This window comes from Desmodus rotundus, chromosome 4 (genome assembly GCF_022682495.2).
Source record: "Desmodus rotundus isolate HL8 chromosome 4, HLdesRot8A.1, whole genome shotgun sequence".
Lineage (NCBI taxonomy): Eukaryota > Metazoa > Chordata > Mammalia > Chiroptera > Phyllostomidae > Desmodus > Desmodus rotundus.
In genome coordinates, this window is record NC_071390.1 from 101,903,358 (window position 1) to 101,923,254 (window position 19,897).

Here is a 19,897-nt window from a genome sequence, read left to right on the forward strand (position 1 = left end):
AATTAAAACCAAAAGACAAACAACAAAATTGGAAAATTATCTGTACCTCAAATGACTGAAAAAGGAGTGATTCCTCCAGTATATAAAGTTCTCTTACAATCCTTTAAGAAGAAACCCGTCTCATAAAAACAAAAGAAAAATTTTAAAATGGGCAAAGGATTTGAACAGCCAATTCATAGAAATGTTTTCTGTTCTTTTACTTTTTAAATGTTGGCATAAATTACAAATATAACGAACCCAAACGTTTCCATTTAAATTTTTTACAAACTATATACTTTGAATTTCTTGGTTTACTATTAAGTTGACCTTGGGAGGAGGAGAACTCAGTGTGTGTGTAAAAGAACAGACTTTTGGGGTCTTAGCATCCACATAAAATGTCAGTGATGTAATTGCCATGAAATATGTTTTGTTAACTTATCCAGAACAATGTAAACAAACTTCTCAGGAATCTAAATTTTATTTGTTTAGCTGCTGCTATTGGGGCTGGGAATAGAGCACTGGCATTTGGTTGGTGATAGTGGAAATTATGAGTTGATTCTAAATTGTACTAAAGTCTATGAGAAAGAAAATAACTTCCTAGTTATATTTCCTTTACCAGACACATCTTCCAGAGCTAGACACCCTTTCATCAGAAAGAACCAGGTCCTTCATAACTTGGCTTAGAGACAGCAGACCGTTGAGCCCAGTTCTTCATGTGGTAAAGTATGTACTTCTGTACCTTAACTGTAAAATTCCCTTATCCCATGCGGTCTGTAAAATGGCTTGTCCTCAAGGCAAATTTAAAATAATATTATCGAAATATATTCTAGTGGTAGAATGTTATTTGAATAATATCCCCTATGTTCCATTTTCCCAAAGTCCTCACGTATTGTACATTTTTAAAATGTGTAATCAGTCTTGTTAATAATGTGAATTTTTAGTTAAATACCCTTTTCTCTTTTTCAGAGATGAGAGTCCAGCCAAAGCGGAATTTTTTCAGCATTTGATTGAAGACCGGACAGAAGCTGCATTCTCTTACTATGAATTTTTGCTTCACATTCAGCAGCAGATTTGTAAGTGAAGTGGGATGAAGTTGAATCTAAGAAAAAGACCTCGGTAAAGCATGATCTGTCCGAGAAGCACAGTGGACATTGGAAATGAAGGCATTGGTTGTCACAAGGCATGACGCATAGCATCGCCCTTGTCTGAGGCAGAAGGTAAAGAGAAAGAAGCTGACAGATTTTCTTCAGCCCAAATTGGTGGTAATGATGATGCTGTTTCACCAAGTACATTTTGAATCGGTTTCAACACATTTCCAGTAGTGCAGCCGTGCAGTGCAAGCCAGCAAACTTACGTAGCTAGTGTGGAATGATGTGTGATGTAAAATTAGATAAATCCTTTTTTCTCGTAGTTAATACGACATTTCTGGACCGGAACTCTGACAAGAGATGCCAAAAGGCAGTGGGTACTGTGTTATTTATATGAATTACTTTTTAACAAGGAGTGATTCGTATTCATTAAATGAATTCAATATTTTCCCTGTAAAAACAATAGAATTTCAGTACATGAACTATAGAAAAAATATATATAATGTACATAAAAGTTACATTTGTAAAGAAAATGTAAAAATGTAACTACAGAATATGACTTGCTTAAACCGTGTTGCGTTGTTGGATGACAGGTCTTTGTCGTGCTTAGAGAACGGGGTTGACTAATGCGTATTATGAATTGAGTCCGCAGAGGAAACACAAAACTCTTTATAATTCTGTTAAATCTTTTATGTGGATTTATTTATGATCAGCCTACTAATTAAAAATATTTTGCTTGACAGTATGGTTTGGTGTTTGGTTTTTTTCTGAGGGAGATGGGAGTTGGTGAGTGTCTAGGTGGGGTTGGTTGGTTTGTCGTTGTTTTCACATAGGATGTCCTGAATTTACTCCTTGGGTAAAATGCAATGGTATTGAATCCGTAAGGTTTTAGTTTGGGACTTTACCAAGTACTTACCTCGTTTATATTATGAAAAGGAATGCTGCTCTCAGTGTACATAGGATTTATCAACTTAGTCTAATCTTAATTTGTCTTTCTCACTTAGGCATTTTTTTCTGCACATTCATATCAAGAAAATTTTAATAATATATGTGACTACGCCATTTAATTGACTTCAAGATCACGATCTTGAATTTTGAGAGATTTTATTCTGATGGGAAAAAAATCTCTAATTTACTAATAGTTTATTTACTATAAAAACTGTGAAGGACCCATTAGACTGTGGGGGCGCCCCCACCCCCACCCCCAGGACTGTACTTGTTCCTATACCGTGCTGCCCCTGGCAAGAGGAACCCTACTGAACACTAGGAACACCTGCAGCACCCTAAGGGCAACTAAATGCTGTGACTTTATAATGGGAAGTACAATGTTTCTACTTGAAGAAAGACAAAAGTCTTTGTATATTTCATTTTTCATTCAATAAATATTTATAAGCACTTAACACCTATCTATTGTTCTAGGCATAAACAGGTCAAACTCTGCTTCCACAGTGCTTGCAGTCACGAGTGGGAGAGCCCAGGGAAGGACAGTACGCTTATGCGTGTCAGCTCTGCTGAATACTGTGAAGCAGCAGCTGGATAAAGGAATTAAGAATGCTCTTTTGGGACAGTAACCAGAGAAGGCCCTCTGAAAAGGTGACAGTTGAGCAGAGAGTAAAGCCACCTGGACATCTGGAGGAGCCATCCGAGTAGGGGAACTTGGTGATAGTTGCTTCTGACTGCCGCTGTTTCCCTGTGAAAGAAGCAGAATTATCCACCGAGAAAAGGGGAAGAGTGCGAGAGGGTTCGTGAAGTGGTCCCCTAGGAGGGGGAGACATTGAACTAACTGGTGGCACATACTAGGTTGTCAAGCAGCACTGAGGGCCCGTCTTGGGATGTGAGTCGTGCCAGTTAACTGTGCCTCTTTCGTCTAGCCACATTTGGCACCTGGGTGGAAAGTTGGATTTAAACAGCATTGGTACAAAGAACAGAAGAGCGTGGGAGTTAAGGACATATACAAGGGAGTGACTCATTTAAGTGAAAGGAACACAAAATAAATGATGGATAGAGAAAAGACAGCAGTCCTGTTGAGGTCAAAGAGCTCAGGAAGTGGAGGTTGGGATATGGGGTGCTCAAAATTGCGATTTGGGGGAAATGTAGATAGTGGTGATGACGAGATGTAGGGTCTGTCCTTGGGAGTGGGTAGTTAAGGTAGTGTAAGACATGACTAGAGGTGAGGAGGTCAGAAATTAGAATCAGGGTTTTCAATGGATCATTTCTTTGAGCATTAAAATTGCCAAGAAAAATGACTGGAGTAGTAGTGGAGAGATGGGGACTGTACATGAGGAGAAGCTGGGGATATGCTGAGGTCCATGGTATGAATTCAGAGGACCTGGGGTAGGGAAGAATAAAATAGTCTAGATGTCTACAAATGAGGAACAGAGGGATTCCTGCCTCGAGTCTAAATCATAAGTAGCCAACCTTCAAAGGTTTGCAAGGGAAGTAGTGTTCGTAGAAGCTACGTGGCAGAGTATGTGGAGACCAACATCAGTAGGAACGTGGGCATGATGAGATTAATCCTGATGGGTGATGGATAATCACCCACAGCCTCCTTATGGGACAAGTCTCCAGTCCTGTGCTTTGCGGCACAGAGTGACCAGAGGAAGGGGTGTGCTTCCCAGGAGTCCTGTGAGTCTGCTTTCAATTAATTGAGATTGTCATTAAAGTCACTGGTTCTTTTTTTCTTGTTTTAATTATATTTTATTGATCATGCTAATACTGTTGTCCCAGTTTTTCCCCCATGGTCCCCCTCCACTCAATTCCCCACCACGCTCCCTCAGGCAACCCCCACACTGTGGTCCACGTCCATGGGTCATGCATATGTGTTCTTTGGCTGCTCTCCTTCCTATGCTGTACTCTACATCCCCGTGACTCTTCTGTGACTACCTGTTTGTACTTCTTAATCCCCTCATCTTTTCTCATCCATCCTTCGAACCCCTTCCCTTCTGACAACTATCAAAATATTCTCTGTATCTATAATTCTGTTTCTGTTTTACTTGTTTGCTTATTTTGTTTCTTAGATTCAATTGTTGATTGGTATGTACTTATTGCCATTTTATTGTTCATATTTTTTATCTTCTTCTTAAAGAACACTTTAACACTTCATATGATACTGGTTTGATGGTGAAGAACTCCTTAGTTTTTTCTTGTCTAAAGGGAAGCTCTTTATCTGCTGTTTGATTCTAAATGATAGCTTTGCTGGGTAGAGCAATCTTGGTTGTAAGTCCTTGCTTTTAATCACTTTGAATATTTCCTGCCAGTCCCTTCTAGCCTGCAGTTTCATTTGAGAAATCAACTGACAGTCTTAAGGGAACTCCCCTGTAGGTAACGATTTGCTTTTCTCTTGCTGCTTTTAAAATTATCTCTTTGTCTTTAACCTTTGGCATTTGAATTATGATGTGTCTTGGAGTGGGCCTGTTTGCATCCATCTTGTTTGGGAATGTCTGTGCTTCCTGGACTTGTATGTCTATTTCCTTCACCAAGTTAGGGAAGTTTTCTGTAATTATTTTTTCAAATAGGTTTCCAATTTCTTGCTCTCTCTCTCTTCTCCTCCCAGCACCCACGTGATATGAATGTTGGAAAGCTTAAAGTTGTCTCAGAGGCTCCTAACACTATTCTCGTTTTTTTGGATTATTTTTCTTCTCGTTGTTCTGATTGGTTTTTGATTACTTGTATTCCAAATCGCTGATTTGATTCTTGACTTCATCCACTCTACTGTTGATTCCTTGTAAATTGGTCTTTATTTTAATTAGTGTATCCTTCATTTCCGACTGGATCTTTTTTTTTTTTTTTTTTTTTTTGCAGTTGAGGTCCTCACTAAGTTGCTTGAGCATCCTTATAACCAGTGTTAATGGTTTTGACCATTAAACTCTGCATCTGATAGATTGCTTGTCTCCATTTTGTTTAGTTCTTTTCCTGGAGTGTTGATCTATTCTTTCATGTGGGCCATGTTTCTTTGTCTCCTCATTTTGGCAGCCTCGCTGCATTTGTTTCTATGTATTAGGTTGAGCTGCTACATCTCCCAGGCTCATGGCACAGCCTCCCCTATGACCCAAACTGGATACTCGAGGTGCGCCCTTTGTGTGGGCTGAGTACACCCTCCTCTTAGAGTTGAGTCTTGATTGCTGTTGGCACGTCCAAGGTGAGCCACCACCTGTGTTCTCTCTGGGATCACACAGCATTAATTACAGAATGACCTACAGATGGCTGCTATTTGTGCTGGTCTTGGAGGTGCCCAGGTGAGCAAGCAGTGAACCAAGGCTGGATGCTGCTAGTGACAGGCCTGGGGCCACTTAGCAAGAAGTATGGGGCTCACTGAAGCCGGACGCTGCTTGTTTGAGAGAGTTTAGGAAAATCTGAAGCATGGGCCAGGACAAGCCATTCATGTGAGAAAGCCACTGGAAAGAGCTTGCGTGGGCCCGAAAGTTGGGTGAGTCAGAGCCTTAGGGAGTCACCAGGATGGGGCAAACAGTATGAGCCAGGTTGATGGAGTCTCAGATATGGTGCCCCCCTGCCAGCTCTGTAGCTCTGTCAGGGGAAGGCTCAGAAAAGAGTGGCCTCTGCCAGCACATCTGTCTGGGAGAAAGCTGTCCCCACTCACCCTGATGCCAGAAAATTCAGTTCCTCCCCATATGTCTCTGGTGCCCTTCAAGCTGCTGCCCCAATGCTGGAGCATAGGCGGAGTGAGTCTGAGTAAGTCTGTGTGTAGTAAGAAGAACAGTCAGGGAGTCCAGCAGTTTCTGTCTTCCAGAGCATCAATTCCCGCTGGTTGTTATATCCAGAAATGGTGACTTCCCTTTCTGGCACTGGAACCCTGGGCTGGGGGGCCTAGTGTAAGGCTGGGTCCCTTCGCTCCTGAGATATGCCTCTGATTTTCTGTCACTTGGGTGTGGGTCCAGACTGTTCCAGTCTGCCCCTTCTTCCAGTCTGGATATAGTTTCTTTAATTCCGTAGTTGTGGACATCATTCAGCTTGATTTCTGATGGTTCTGAATGATGATTGCTCTACAGTTGTAATTTTGATGTGGTTGTGCGAGGAAGTGAGCTGGGTTTACCTACGCTGCCATCTTAACTAGAGGTCCTTCGTCAGTGGGTCTTAGTGTTCATTGTGGGGATGGGTGAAGATTTCCTTTCTGATGCACAGCTGTTCCTCCTCAAATCTGACAGTCACCACCTAGGGGCAGGGTCAGCCAGAGACATGTGTTTTGAAAGAGTATCCCTGGTGATCCGAAAACCTCCTATTAGCGAAGTGTTATGTTAAGAAAACCATGAGTCCTATTCAAAGTAACTTTTGAAGACATTAAAAATAGTTTTATACAGGAACTACTATAAAGGACACATGGACAAAATCAAGGGGGAGGGTAGAGGTGGGGGAGGGAGGGATGGGGAGAAAAGGCAGACAACTAATTGAATAACAAATTTTATTGTTATTCAATTACAGTTGTCTGCCTTTTCTCCCCATCCCTTCACCTCACCCCAGCCAAACACCCCTCCCTCCCCCATCTCCACCCTCCCCCTTGATTTTGTCCATGTGTCCTTTATAGTAGCTCCTGTAAGCCCCTCTCCCCACTGCCCCCTCCCCACTCCCCCCTGGCTATTGTTAGGTTGTTCTTAACTTCAATGTCTCTGGTTATATTTTGTTTGCTTTTTTCTTCTGTTGATTAGGTTCCAGTTAAAGGTGAGATCATACGATATTTGTCCCTCACCGCCTGACTTAGCATAATGCTTTCCAGTTCCATCCATGCTGTTGCAAAGGGTATAAGCTCCTTCTTTCCAAGTACTGGAAGCAACCTAAGTGCCCATCAGCAAATGAGTGGATCAAAAAACTATGGTATATTTACACAGTGAATAACAATAAAAATTTTTTTAAATAGTTTTAAAGGTCAAAAAAAACCCCTAAAAACAACACTGCAGGCATTATTTAGGTGAAAGCACTAATAACTGAAAGAAGACAGACTTAAAAAAAACAAAAAAAAGACAAGCTTTGGCACATGAAACAGAGACCTGAAAAATAAAAATGGTGGTAGATATTTTATGCTTTATCTTTTGCCTCTGAATTTAGAGACAATCCGTATCAACCAGAAAACTGGGAATCTTCCTCCTCTCTGCCTACTTATAATACCTGTGAGAACTGGCACTTCACATGAAACACGTGAGCGGGACGTGTACGTCTGTTTGGCTGGAGGGGGACGCAGCCAAGACCAGGGCGCACGAGAGGCCCTTAACGCATTGCCTCCCACTGTGTCGTAAACCCATCCAAAAATGAAGGCCCTTTCTTTCATTACTGAAAAAAAAACAGTTTGGTCTACTCTTGTTTTTTCCCTTACTCTCACATTACTACCACACAACCCTGAAGACACCAGATACGAAGTAGAGACCCCCCAAACCCTGGAATTTATTAAAAATTGTGTACTTATCCTTACATGTTTAAACTTCAGTCACCTTCAAATTACTCTGCATTTGATGCAATACCAAATGCCATACACTATCAAGACTTTTTCCCACTGCTCATAACAGTTTTTGAGCTCGTTGATTTTGATGTCTTTTAGTGCTTCTGCCATTTTTTGTCTTACCTCTTCCGCTTTAGCAAAATGTTTCCCTTTGAGGACTTTTTCATCTGGGGAAACAGAAAAAGGTTGCTTGGGGTAAGAGCAGATGAATAGGGAGGGTAGGACACAGAGGTCATGCCATTTTGGATCAAACCTGCTGAACACTGAGCACAGCAGGGTAGGTGCGCTTGTAAATCGCCCATCATGAAATGGGCAAACAGTCTTCAAGAAAATTCACTGGAGTCTTACTCAGCCTCTCACAACAATGCCAGCTGCTACACTAATACAGATGGGATCCTAGAACACTCGCCTACTGGGAGAAGTAGGCCCACCCCCAGGGGGATGGGGCCCACCCCCAGGAAGATAATTCCAGGTTTTGGGGTCCCCCTCATAGGTGTGGGTTTTCCCCACACTAAGCAATACTCTGTGACACCAGCTGGGTCTTACAGTTCAATTCCGACACTACCTAAACATTAGATCCCACAGGCCAAGGGCTCATTCCCACAAGACTGCCCCTCACTTCAGGTGCCAATTGCAAGAGCAGGTTGGTTGTTACCTGTGCTTCTGGCCCACCACCATTGCCCAGAGGTTTCAGGGCCCCCCACCTCAGGCTGGATTAATTTACTAGGATATTAAAGGACATGATAAAGGATACAGATGAACAGCCAGGTGAAGAGAGACACTGGGAAGGTCCCAAGTGCAGGAGTTTCTGTCCCTGTGGAGTTCAGTGTGTCACCCTTCTTGGTGTGGCTGTGTTCACCAGCCTGGAAGCTCTCTGAACCCTGAACATCTGGGGTTTTATAGAGGCTTCCCCTCGCATAGGTACAATCAATTATTAACTCAGCTTTCTTCCCCTTTTCCCTCTCTGGAGGATGGGGGCAGGTAAGACTGAAAATTCCAGGCTTCTAACCATGGCTTGGTCTTTCTGGGACCACCCCCATCCTGGAGCCCACCCAGAGTTGCCACACTAGAACAAGAGATGCTGCTAGAGCTCTTATCACTTAGGAATTCCAAGGGTTTAGGGGCTCTGCAGGAACCAGGGGCAGAAACATTATATATATATTTCTATTATCTTACAGTAACCATTAGTAAATAATGCACAATTCTGTCAGTTATCATTGTGGGGGCCAAAAAGCATTACTTAGTAGTAACCCACCAAATGAGTTGTTAAGGATTGCAAAAATTTGCATTCATAAATGAGAATCATTGTTTTATTAGAGTTTATTAGGTTAGAAATTTAGAAATTTAGATTAAAAATAATTAGAAAACTATTGTTTTATTGGAGCCTCCCGTAGTGACCTGCCCTTTGCCCTGCAGTTGCCAGTTTTCATTTGCCTCTGAGCCACCAGATTCTGCCTTCACGGAAATTCTTCCCTGCTTGAGAGCAAGAACTAAAGGTTTTAATGCTGGCTACTGCCATCTTGACTTCCTTTTTCTCTGATTGATTTATTAACCACACTTGTATATTTTTAAAGAAAGAGAAAGGAGAGAAAAACATCAATTAGCTGCCTCCCATATGCACCCTGACCAGGGATTGAACCCGCAACCTAGGTATTTGCCCTGACTGGGAACCAAACCCATGACCTTTTTGGTTTACAAGATGACGCTCCAACCAACTGAGCCACCTGGCCAGTGCCAACCACACTAACATTTGCATCAGACCATCTGGTACTGCTGGACATACAGACACAAGCAGTCTTAGTCCATGATATCCACACACCATCAGACTTCAAAACTCCATGCCCATCAGTGGGCTACAATTGTTTTGCTAAGTTTTTATTGAGACCAAGTTTTAACTTGCCACCTGATAATCTATTAGTAGAGAGTTACGAACTCTTATACCTCTGGACCTTTGAACATGCTGTCCTCTGGGCTACAAACACATCTTCACCTCTTCTCTTGGCTTGTTCCCTTTCCTTCTTCTGTTAATAGCGGGTACTGATGGCAGCTTGCCTCTTACCCGGAACCTCGGTGGGATCTCCCTGCTGTACTGCCGGTAAGACCTGGTACCTTTCCTATTACAACATTTATTCCACTTGGTTTAATTACTTGTTCTGTTTAACTTCCTCACTATGTTCTGAACAGGCAAGAAACTCATCTTATTAAATCATCATTCTGTCCTTAGAGCCCTGAACAATATCTGGCACACCCCCTCCCACACATGTGTTTGTGTTATTTTTAAAGGTGGTTGCAGTCTAAACTTAGAAGTTCTGTTTTATTTTTCATCCTTTCATTCATTCATTCATTCATCTAATATTTAAGATCCTACTATGTGACAGGCACTGTTAGGTGATGGTTTCAGAGCGGTGAACAAACCAGACAAGGTCCCTTGCAGCTTGCAGAGAAAAATAAAACAGCATGACGACTACAGGTAGGGAGGAGGAGTTAATGTGGCTGAGCTCCGCTTTTAGGGCCTTTGCAGGCTACGGTGAGGCCTGTGGATTTCACTCCAAAGGTGGCGCAGAGCCTGTGAAGGGCTTTGAAAGGAGCAGTGAAGTGATCTGGCCCTGAAGTGAGTCCAGCCAACCTTCTGTAGGCAGCTGAAGAGGGTGGGGTGGGGACAGTGTACAGTTAATGAAGAAACCGGCCCCTCGGCATAGTTCAGATGGGACATGTTTGGATTAAGAGACTGTGAAATTTGGGACTTGGCCCTGGCAGTGTGGAATAATTCTACTTGATCATTCTGTTACACTACTGAGTTCCGTTTGTCAATATTTTATTTAGGATCTGTTTTACTAACTTTTATAGGGTTGGTCTGTCATTTGCTTTTATAATGTTTACTTAATTTTAATGTCAGCATTATGCTAGTTTTATAAAATGAGTTGGATAGCTTCCCTTCCGTTTTGATACTTTGGAACAATTTATAGAACCTAGCTAAAATTTTTGTATATAAAATAAGTATTATCTATTTTTGAAGCTTTGGTTGAACTGGCCCACTTAGCCTCAGGGCTTGAGATGTTTTTCCAGGTACATCATTAACCAATGTTTCAATCTCTGAATATTGATCTATTCAGGTTCTCTTTGTGGAGCCAAGTTTGGTCTTTATCATTTAAAAGATTGATGTAAGCAATTATTATCACAGGCTAATTTTTTCTGTCCTTTCTGTTATGCGTATGGATTCCTTCTTTCTTTTTCTTGATCATTCTTGTTTCAGGTTTGCCTGTCTTTATGCTTAAAAGAAAAAATTCTGGTTTTATTGACTCACTCTGTTTGGGGAGGTATAGGGGTGTCCGACCTGCAGCCTGCGGGCCGCATGCAGCCCAGGATGGCTGTGAACGTGGCCCAACACAAAATCGTAAATTTACTTAAAATATTTTGAGAATTTTTTGTGATTACTTGTCACAATGTATTTAATGTGTGGCCCAAGACAAGTCTTCCTCTTCCAGTGTGGCCCAGAGACGCCAAAGGCTGGACACCCCTGCTAGAAGACATGTTGAGGAAGTGGCTCTTTCTCTGCCTTTACCTTCCCACTGTTGCCTTTAGGTTTATTTTTGCTCCTGTGTTTCTAGTTGCTTGGATTATAAACTTAGTTTATTTTCAAGCTTTCCTGTTTTTTAATAAATGCTTTTTCTTGAGTAATGAAGTTTTTAGTAGTAAGTGCTTTCATTGCTATTCAGTTTAAAATAGTCTTCCATTTCTACTTATTTGCTCTTTAATCCATGAGTATTTATATGTGTGGTTTAAATTCCATTGGTAGTGATGCTTTTATCCTTTTGTTAATTTCTAATTGCATGAACATAGCTTATATGTTAATAAGTTTAAAACATTTTTTTGATATTTCCTTAGAGGCCTAATATATGGTCATTATATTGTGAATCTTACGTATACGTATTTGAAAATAATATGTATTCTCATTTGGGTACAAAGCACTGTATGACTCTAATTGTTAAAAATGCAGGCCTAGGACCTGGAGGCAGAATAGGGGAAAGGAATATCCTTCTCTAATTGCCAGTAAAATTCAGAGTGGGGGCCTCCAAATAAGATACCTGAGGGGAGCCCTCAGGTGTCTGCCTGTGCCCCTTAGACCCCAGTGCTGCTGGCCTCTGCAGAGGGTGTACGAGAGGTTGCTCAGCTCAGATGACTTCACAGGTAATGCCAGGTGACATAAATGTAAATTCTGTTAGTAAACTAACTGTCCTTCTACCCTTGCCCAGGCTAGGGTACCAATGCCAGTGTTGGGCAGCTTATCTGTGAGAAACCGAGTTCTGCATATAGAAGGATGTTTGAGGACATCAGTGAATAACGTCTTTAAAGTCAATAGATGAAATTTGGAAGCTGCCTTTATTAGAAGTTTAAGCACAAATTTGACTGCTGGCGTCCTAATTGAGGATGTGACACAGGGCCAGAACTACTGTGAGGCCAGTACACCCTTGGCACAAAACTTAGAGGAGCCCCAAAAACTCAGTCATTAAATGTTATATTTTAATGTAATACTTTTAAAAATCAAATTTTTAATGCAAAACATCTACAATAAACGGCATATCAAAGTTTTAAATAAAGAAAAAACTTGACCCTGCACATCAGGGTCTCACCGCACTTCCCCTTTACCCTAAACCCTAGCCGTGCCTATGGGAAGGTCAAGTAGTTGGCTGATGACGGAAGACTTAGGCGAGGCCCTGCCACCGGGCTCCATGACCTGGTTTCCGCACCCAATTTGGTGGCTGGGAGGCAGGTTGTGGGAGGGAAGAGGAGAGGAGAAGAGAGGAGGCGCGCGGGGCTGAAGGCGCAGGGGGACCTAAAACGGCCTTGAGGGCGCAGAAGGGCTGCTCGCTAGCATCCCCGGTCCCTGGGCTGAGAACCCGGGAGGCTGCGTCCTGCCCTCAGGCAATGGGACTCAGCTCTGTGGCAGGGCTGCACGGCGCTGCTGAAGGCCGTGTGGACTGCGAAGACTCAGCAAGTTCTTCAAACAGAAAGCCTTCCTCGGTTCTTGGAACCACTGTTAAACCAACCGAGTATACCCCACCTGTGCCTTTCAGCCATAAAAATTGACCTTTCAAAAGCACTGTGAAGCATTACAATTCAGTTTCCTTAGTGACAGTCATCACAACAAAACCATCAACAACTCCACCTTCCTCACGATCAAAAAATGTGACAGTCACCACTGTGAAACCCAAAGCAACATGTAAAATGACACCACCAGGGGTCTCAACAAATATGATTCCCACCACCTTAAAGTCTACACCCAAAATAACGAGTGTTTCACAACACACAACCCAGATGTCAACATCCACAATGACCACAACCCACAATAGTTTGGTGACATCTGTTTCTTCAGCAGTAACAATCACATCAACTATAAATTCTAAAGAAAATGAAGGATGAAAATTTGATATTGGCAGCTTTGTTGGTTAGGTATTGCATTGACGCTTGGAATTTTATCTACCTATGTTTTTTCTTTTCTTTTTTTTTTAGAGAGGGTAAGGGAGAAGGAAAGAGAGGGAGAGAAACGTCAATGTGAGGTTGCCTCTCGTGTGCCCCCTACTGGGGACCTGGTGGGCAACCCAGGCATGTGCCCTGACTGGAAATTGAACTGGCGACACTTTGATTTACAGGCCAGCACTCAATCCACTGAGCCACACCAGCCAGGGCTTTACCTATATTCTTAATATTGGACGCAAAATGTATTCAGGAAAAGGCATTTGGTATAGAACCATTGATGAACATGATGCAGTCATGTAAGGAAATCCAAGGACTAGTGAAAAGAAGACTGGTGCAGCTCTCTCCATTCGTTTATGACAGGATACTCCTTTTCAGGATAGTATAAACAGGCCGTGCGTATAATGTACACCTACAAAAATATGTAAAAATTCCTCTTTCTTTCTAAAAGTGAAAAGGGTTTGCTATGGGTTTTTAATGAACATTTGGAACATACCGCTAATGCAATCGTTATACTTACTTTTAGAAAATAAGTAGAAAAACACGTCCCATTTTCTTGTGGCATTGTCCACAAGGGCCAGTAACTGGAACCCTTCAGTGAAGGGCACAGTGTCATCTGGGCAAACAAATAAGGAGCTCACCACAGAGCTCAGGGTGGTGATAGTTTCTGTTGCTCACACAGAGAACGTCAGTGCTATTTGGAGCTGCATATATCCTACTTACCAATGTCTCACAGCAGAGCTTTAATGAGGAAACCAGGTGGTTTTTTTCTTTTGAGAATTTTGAGTTTTTCTGAGCCAAACTGATGACACATGCAGGGAAGCACATCTCAAAAGCTCAAAGCCAGGTCTTAAGCACAATTTTAGCGTAAATGTCTCTTCAGAGCACATCAGTATTTTACGTTTTAAAGCTCAGTACTTGGTGTAGAAACAAAAGGCACACGCCCCCCATCCAAAAACAATGCCAGCCCGCACCGGAAACAGTATCCGGGCTCAGCCCTGTTACAGAGCCACTGGAGAGCTGTGTTTTTATTAAAAACGTCTTCCTAGCTTTCAGTGGCAGTTGATATGATTATCTTTTTCCTCGCTGATTTTATTAAATTGCAGTGTTTATCATGATAATTTTAGACTTAGTTGTTGGTAATTAATAAGCTATATTATTTGCTAGATTATTTGCTCTGTGAGAATATGGTCACCACTGGAAGTTGGTTTATTTCATATGAAGCTATTAATTCTATATTTATTGAATTTTTCAAGAGATGTAGGATTGCTTTTAATATCTACAAATGTTTAAGGTAATGAAAATGTACCTAACTTGAAAAAAAAGCCCACCTTATAAGATGTCCAAAACAATATTAAGAATTCTATGTAGGCGAACTTCAGGTCAAGATGGCAGCATAGATGAACATGGCTCACCGCCTCACAGAACCACATTAAAATTTCAACTAATATATAGAACAACCATCACTCAGAACCATCAGAAATCAAGTTGAATGGATGCCTGACAACTACAGAATTAAAGAAACCACATCCATCCACACTGGTAGGAGGGGCAGAGAAGTATGGAATGGACTGGTCATACATTCACCTGTGGTGTATAAAAATTCGGGAGGGATATCTCAGGAGTGAGAAGTCCCAGCCCCACACCAGGCCGCCCAGTCCAGGGTTCCAGCGCCAGAAAGATAAGTCCCCATAACTTCTGGCTGCAAAAAAACAGTGGGCATTGAGTCAGTGGAAGAAAATGTCGGAGTCCAGAACAGTTCCTCTTGAGGAACCCACTCAGACTTACTCAAACTAATTCTTTCGGAGCTCCAGCACCAGGGTAGCAGCTTGAAAGGTACAGTGGCATACAGGGAAGAAGTGAAGTGACTAGCATCAAGGCAAGAGCTAGAGGACAGAAAGGCAGGCAGAGGCCATTGTCCCTTTTCTGAATCCTCCCCCCATGGAGCTACAGAGCTGGTAGGTTGGTGTCATATCTGAGACTCCATCAACCTGGCTGACACAGTTTGCCCCTCCTTGGAGATCCCCAGAGATTCTGTCCCACCCAACTTATGGGCCCATCCAAATTGCTTTTCCATATGATGGCTGGTCTTGGCTCATGCTTCACAATTTCCTAAATCCTCTCAAACAAGCAACAGCTGTCCTCAGTGAGTCCCCAGCCCCTGTACCTATTGCTAAGTGGCCCCAGGCCCAGCACTAGCAGCAGCCAGCCTAGGTTCAGTTTGACTTGACTGGGAATCTCCAAGCCCAGCATAGTCGCAGCCATCTCAGATTGCTTTATAGCTCAGTCAGGGTGGCCCTGGACAAAACACAGGCGGGGGCTGACCTTAGCCTGCACCACTTGGGAAACCCCTGAGTTTGTGCACCCAGTGGACAGCTACAGACCATGTCAGAGCACCAACACCCTGCCCCCACACTGCTGATCCTCCACAGAAGGTGGAGGTTGGTGGTCAGTGGACACAGCCAGTCCTTAGTCACAGGTGACTAACCTGGGTAAATCCCTTCCAGTAACCTGCCAACAGCAATCAAGGCTCAACTACAAGAGAAGGGTGTACTCAGCCCACCTGAAGGGAACACCTCAAGTACCCAGCTTGGGTGATAGGAGAGGCTGTGCCACTGTACCCTGCAGGACACCTACTACATCAGGCCACACTACAAAGACAGGGAGTTATAGCAGTTCTACCTAATACAAAGAAACAAACACAGGGAGGCTGCCAAAACAAGCAGACAAAGAAACATGGCCCAAATAAAATAACAGATCGAAACCCAGAAAAAGAACTAAACAAAATCGAGATAAGCAAATCTATCAGACACAGATTTCAAAACATTGGTTATAAGGATGTTCAAGGAACTTAGTGAGGACCTCAACAGCATAAAAAACATCCAGTCAGAAACAAAGGATACACTAACTGAAATAAAGAACACTTTACAGGGAAACAACAGTAGAATGGACGAAGCCTAGAATCAAATCAATGATCTGAACATAAAGAAACAAAAAGCAGCCAATCAGAACAACAAAAATAAGAAAGAATCCTAAAAAACAAGGATAGTGTAAGCAGCCTATGGGACAACTTCAAGCTTTCCAATATTCACATCATAGGGGTGCCAGAAGAGAAAGAGCAAGAAATTGGAAATCAATTTGAAAAAATAACAAAAGAAAACTTCCCTAATTTTGTGAAGGAAATACACATACATGTCCAGGAAGCACTGAGTCCCAGACAAGATGGATGCAAAGAGGCCCACTCCTAGACACATCATAATCAAAATGCCAAAGGTTAAAGATAAAGAATCCTAAAAAAAGCAGTTAGTTACCTACAGGGGAATTCCCATAAGACTGTCAGCTGATTTCTCAAAAGAAACTTTGCAGGCTAGAAGGGATTGGCAAGAAATATTCAAAGTCATGAAAAGCAGGGACCTACAGCTAAGATTGCTCTACCCAGCAAAGCTGTCATTCAGAATCAAAGGGCAGATAAAGAGCTTTCGAGACAAGAAAAAACTAAAGGAGCTCATCATCACCAAACCATTATTATATGAAATGTTAAAGGGAGTTATTTAAGAAAAAGAAGATCAAAACTATGAATAAAACAGCAATAAATACTCATCTATCAACAATTGAATCAAACAAGTCTAAACAAACAAGAACAGAAACAGAATCATGGATATAGAAAGCATTTTGATGGTTGCCAAATGGGAGGGCGGTGGAGGAATGGGTGAAGAGGTGAGAGCATTAAGAAGTACAAATGGGTAGGTAATTAATTACAGAATAGCCATGGGGATGTAAAGTACAGTATAGGAAAGGGAGTAGCCAAAGAACTTTACCCATGATCCATGGACATGAACAATGGTGTGGGGATTGCTCATGGGGGGGGGGGGGGTGCTGGGTAGAGGTGGACAAAGGGAAATAAATTGGGACAACTATAATGTTATAATGAATAAAATATAACTAAAATTAAGAAAAGAACTCTATGTAGTCAGAACTAGAGACTAACGTTCTATCTATCAAGCCAAGGATTTTGGAGTTCCCCTCAAGCTACTAAACTACAAGAGGAAAATGCTGCATTTTTCTGTATTGTTGATTTTATTAAAAAATTGGGGAAACAGCACTTTTTTCACTAAAATACTACTGTATTTTGGAATAAAGTATTATGAAATTTTAAAACAAGAATTTTATAATAGGAAACTTGCTGCTTCCTTATTTGGGTAATCTTTAGACTACTCTTCTTCCTCCCCTGCTGAAGGGGAGGCACTTTCACATGTATTATGTTATTAGACAGAAAATGCACAATATTGTAGGTACAACAATATTAGCCAACATATTTGGGAGTGTTTTCAGTTTTACCGTTTATATTCCAGCACTCAAAACTCAGGGTCAAGTTTTTCTTCATGTATTTTATTTCTTTAGATTGTATTTATCTTTAGAGAGAGGGGAAGGGAGGGAGAAAGAGAGGGAGAGAAACATCAGTGTGCAAGAGATACATGGATCTGCTACCTCTCACACACCTCCAACCAGGGACCTCGCCTACAAACCAGGCATGTGCCCTGACTGGGAAACGAACCAGCGACCCTTTGGTTTGCAGACTGGCACTCAGTCCACTGAGCCACACCAGCAAGGGCTCGGGGTTAAGTTTTGACAAAAGAGGTATTTTGTCATTCTAAATACTAAGACACTAATTCTATCTTAGATTGGTCAAAGTAAATCACACCAATTTCTAATATTCTAAAAATGGGCCAAGATGTCCTAATAAACATGCACCTACATTTAATAGGATTTAAATTACCTTTTGTGATTGTGATCAGCATTTGATTTATAGAGAATATCATACATCAAGAATTTTTATATAAAATGATCATTTCTACTCACTGTGCATTATGGTCAATTGATACAATGAATATGGATAATAAAAATTATCCAAAATATGGACGTGACAGGGTGTGTGTGACACATGCAGTGTGGAGAAAATTTATAAAACACATGTATTTACATGAGTTTGCAAAAAGATGTGGGATGATAGTTAAGCTGTTGGTTACTAACTCAGCCCTACCTGGTCTTTCAACTGCTCTCATATCTCTGCCAAATACACCTGAAGATATATTTTACAGTAATGGGGGCATTTCACATTTAAGTCGTTTGGTCCTCTGAATTCTTGGTATTTCATTACTTCAACTCAGTCAGAACTTTGTAAATTGGCCTGAAATTTTCTTGAGTACTTGTTTCTGTAGCACTTTGAAGACATAAAACCACTTTTTAAGTACAAAATATCATTATATGCCTTTAAAATTTCCTGTGCTTTAGGTTTGAAATAATTTAGTTATGTCTTTTCTGTGTATATATATTCCTAATTTGTACTTTTATATACCAGTACATCGATGCGGTCACTTTTTTGTTTTGTGGGGGTTTTTTATTTGTTTTGGTTAGGTGCAGAAAATTGAGGGACAAGGATGCAAATCAGCATTTTGCTTTGGAGCGCATTTCCTAAGCATAAATATATCTTCCTAATTATGTCTACTTCAGCAAATGTCCAACTGTTTACATTCCTGGAGAATGTATTTACTTGAATATAAAAGCAATCCAGATGTATATTTATATTAGGTAGAATCCAATCAATGATTTAAAATTTTCCTTGGATAATCCACAAAATGAATAATTTAAATACACATAAATGAAAGTTGACAGTATATTACAGTGATAATTTTGTATTTTTCAGAAAAAAATTAAAGCAAATTTCTCTTTTTCCTTTTTATTATAATGACCAACTTCTGGTACTTCATTGTTATCAAGATCTATTTTTAGAATAAAATATTATTCTCTAAGACAAAAAGAATGAGGAGATAGGCAATGTAAGGTCAAGGCTAAAACCTTGGGGTCATAGCTATATCATTCCAGGCTTGAATTCTGACTATATAAGTAACTTAGATAAGTTACTTAACCTACTAACATACAGCTTTTTCATCTTTAATAGAGAACTAATAACATAAGGTTTTTGTATTGATTAACAAGATAACACAGAGTGCTTATGCCTGACTCCCAGAGGCAGGCCCAGGTTTTATGGACCCTGAAGTTTACATTACTTGGGGGACCCTTTTTAAGAAAAAAAATTTTAAATTAAGAATACAAAATTGGCATGGCAATGATATTTAGAGTGAGAAAATAAGTCATAAATAACAAATTTTATAGAGGCACAAACCCATAAAAATAAAATATTTTAAAGGATTGGTTGCCCCTACATGTCACTGTGATAATTTTTTTCTGACAATTTTTTAAAAATAGTTTATTTTTTATTGTATTCTTCCCATTACCAGTCATCCCCCTTATACTTTCTTCCAGCTTCATCTACCCCCCTCGCCCCCACCATCACCACACTGTTGTCCGTGTCCATGAGTCCTTTTTCTTTTGTGCTATATCCCACCACCCCTCAATCCCTCTCCTAGAGCTGTCAGCCTGCTCCCTGTCTATGATGCTGTTTCTATTTTCCTTGTTAGTTCAATTTGTTCATTAGATTCCACATATGAGTTGAATCATATGGTATTTGTCTTTCTCTGTCTGACTTATTTCACTTAGCATAATATTCTCCAGGTCCATTCATGCTTTCAAAAGGTAAAATTTTCTTTTTTGTATGGCTGATTAATAGTATTATCTATGATAGGATTCTTATAATAATTAAATGAATTAATACATGAACAGTACTTAAAACTGTACCTGACACAACAGGCAACAGTGATGATTATATGAGGTGTGTCCAGATAAACTCCAGCCATTGTCAATATAACGACAATGGTTTGTGTGACATCGATGTAACCTGGCAGCCAAGGAGAGTGGACTGGAATGAGCATGTGTGGACAATGACGACTTCACTGTACTAGTCAGTCAGGCAGTATACACCAGTGAGTGAGCATGTGTACAGTGTGGCCAT

General features: G+C 41.1%; 1 protein-coding gene across 7 annotated transcripts in view; it reads left to right on the top strand.

Annotated features, from left to right (window-relative positions):
• SEC24B (SEC24 homolog B, COPII coat complex component) overlaps positions 1-1,809 on the top strand; it is an 89,595-nt gene extending 87,786 nt beyond the window's left edge. For all 7 annotated transcript variants that reach the window (XM_053922420.1, XM_053922415.1, XM_053922416.1 and 4 more), the window contains 2 exons: positions 599-702; positions 946-1,809. In XM_053922420.1, coding sequence (XP_053778395.1) covers positions 599-702; positions 946-1,060 — 219 coding nt within the window. In that variant the 3' untranslated portion in view covers positions 1,061-1,809. The remainder of the gene's footprint in view (positions 1-598; positions 703-945) is intronic.
• Positions 1,810-19,897: the final 18,088 nt, after the last annotated feature.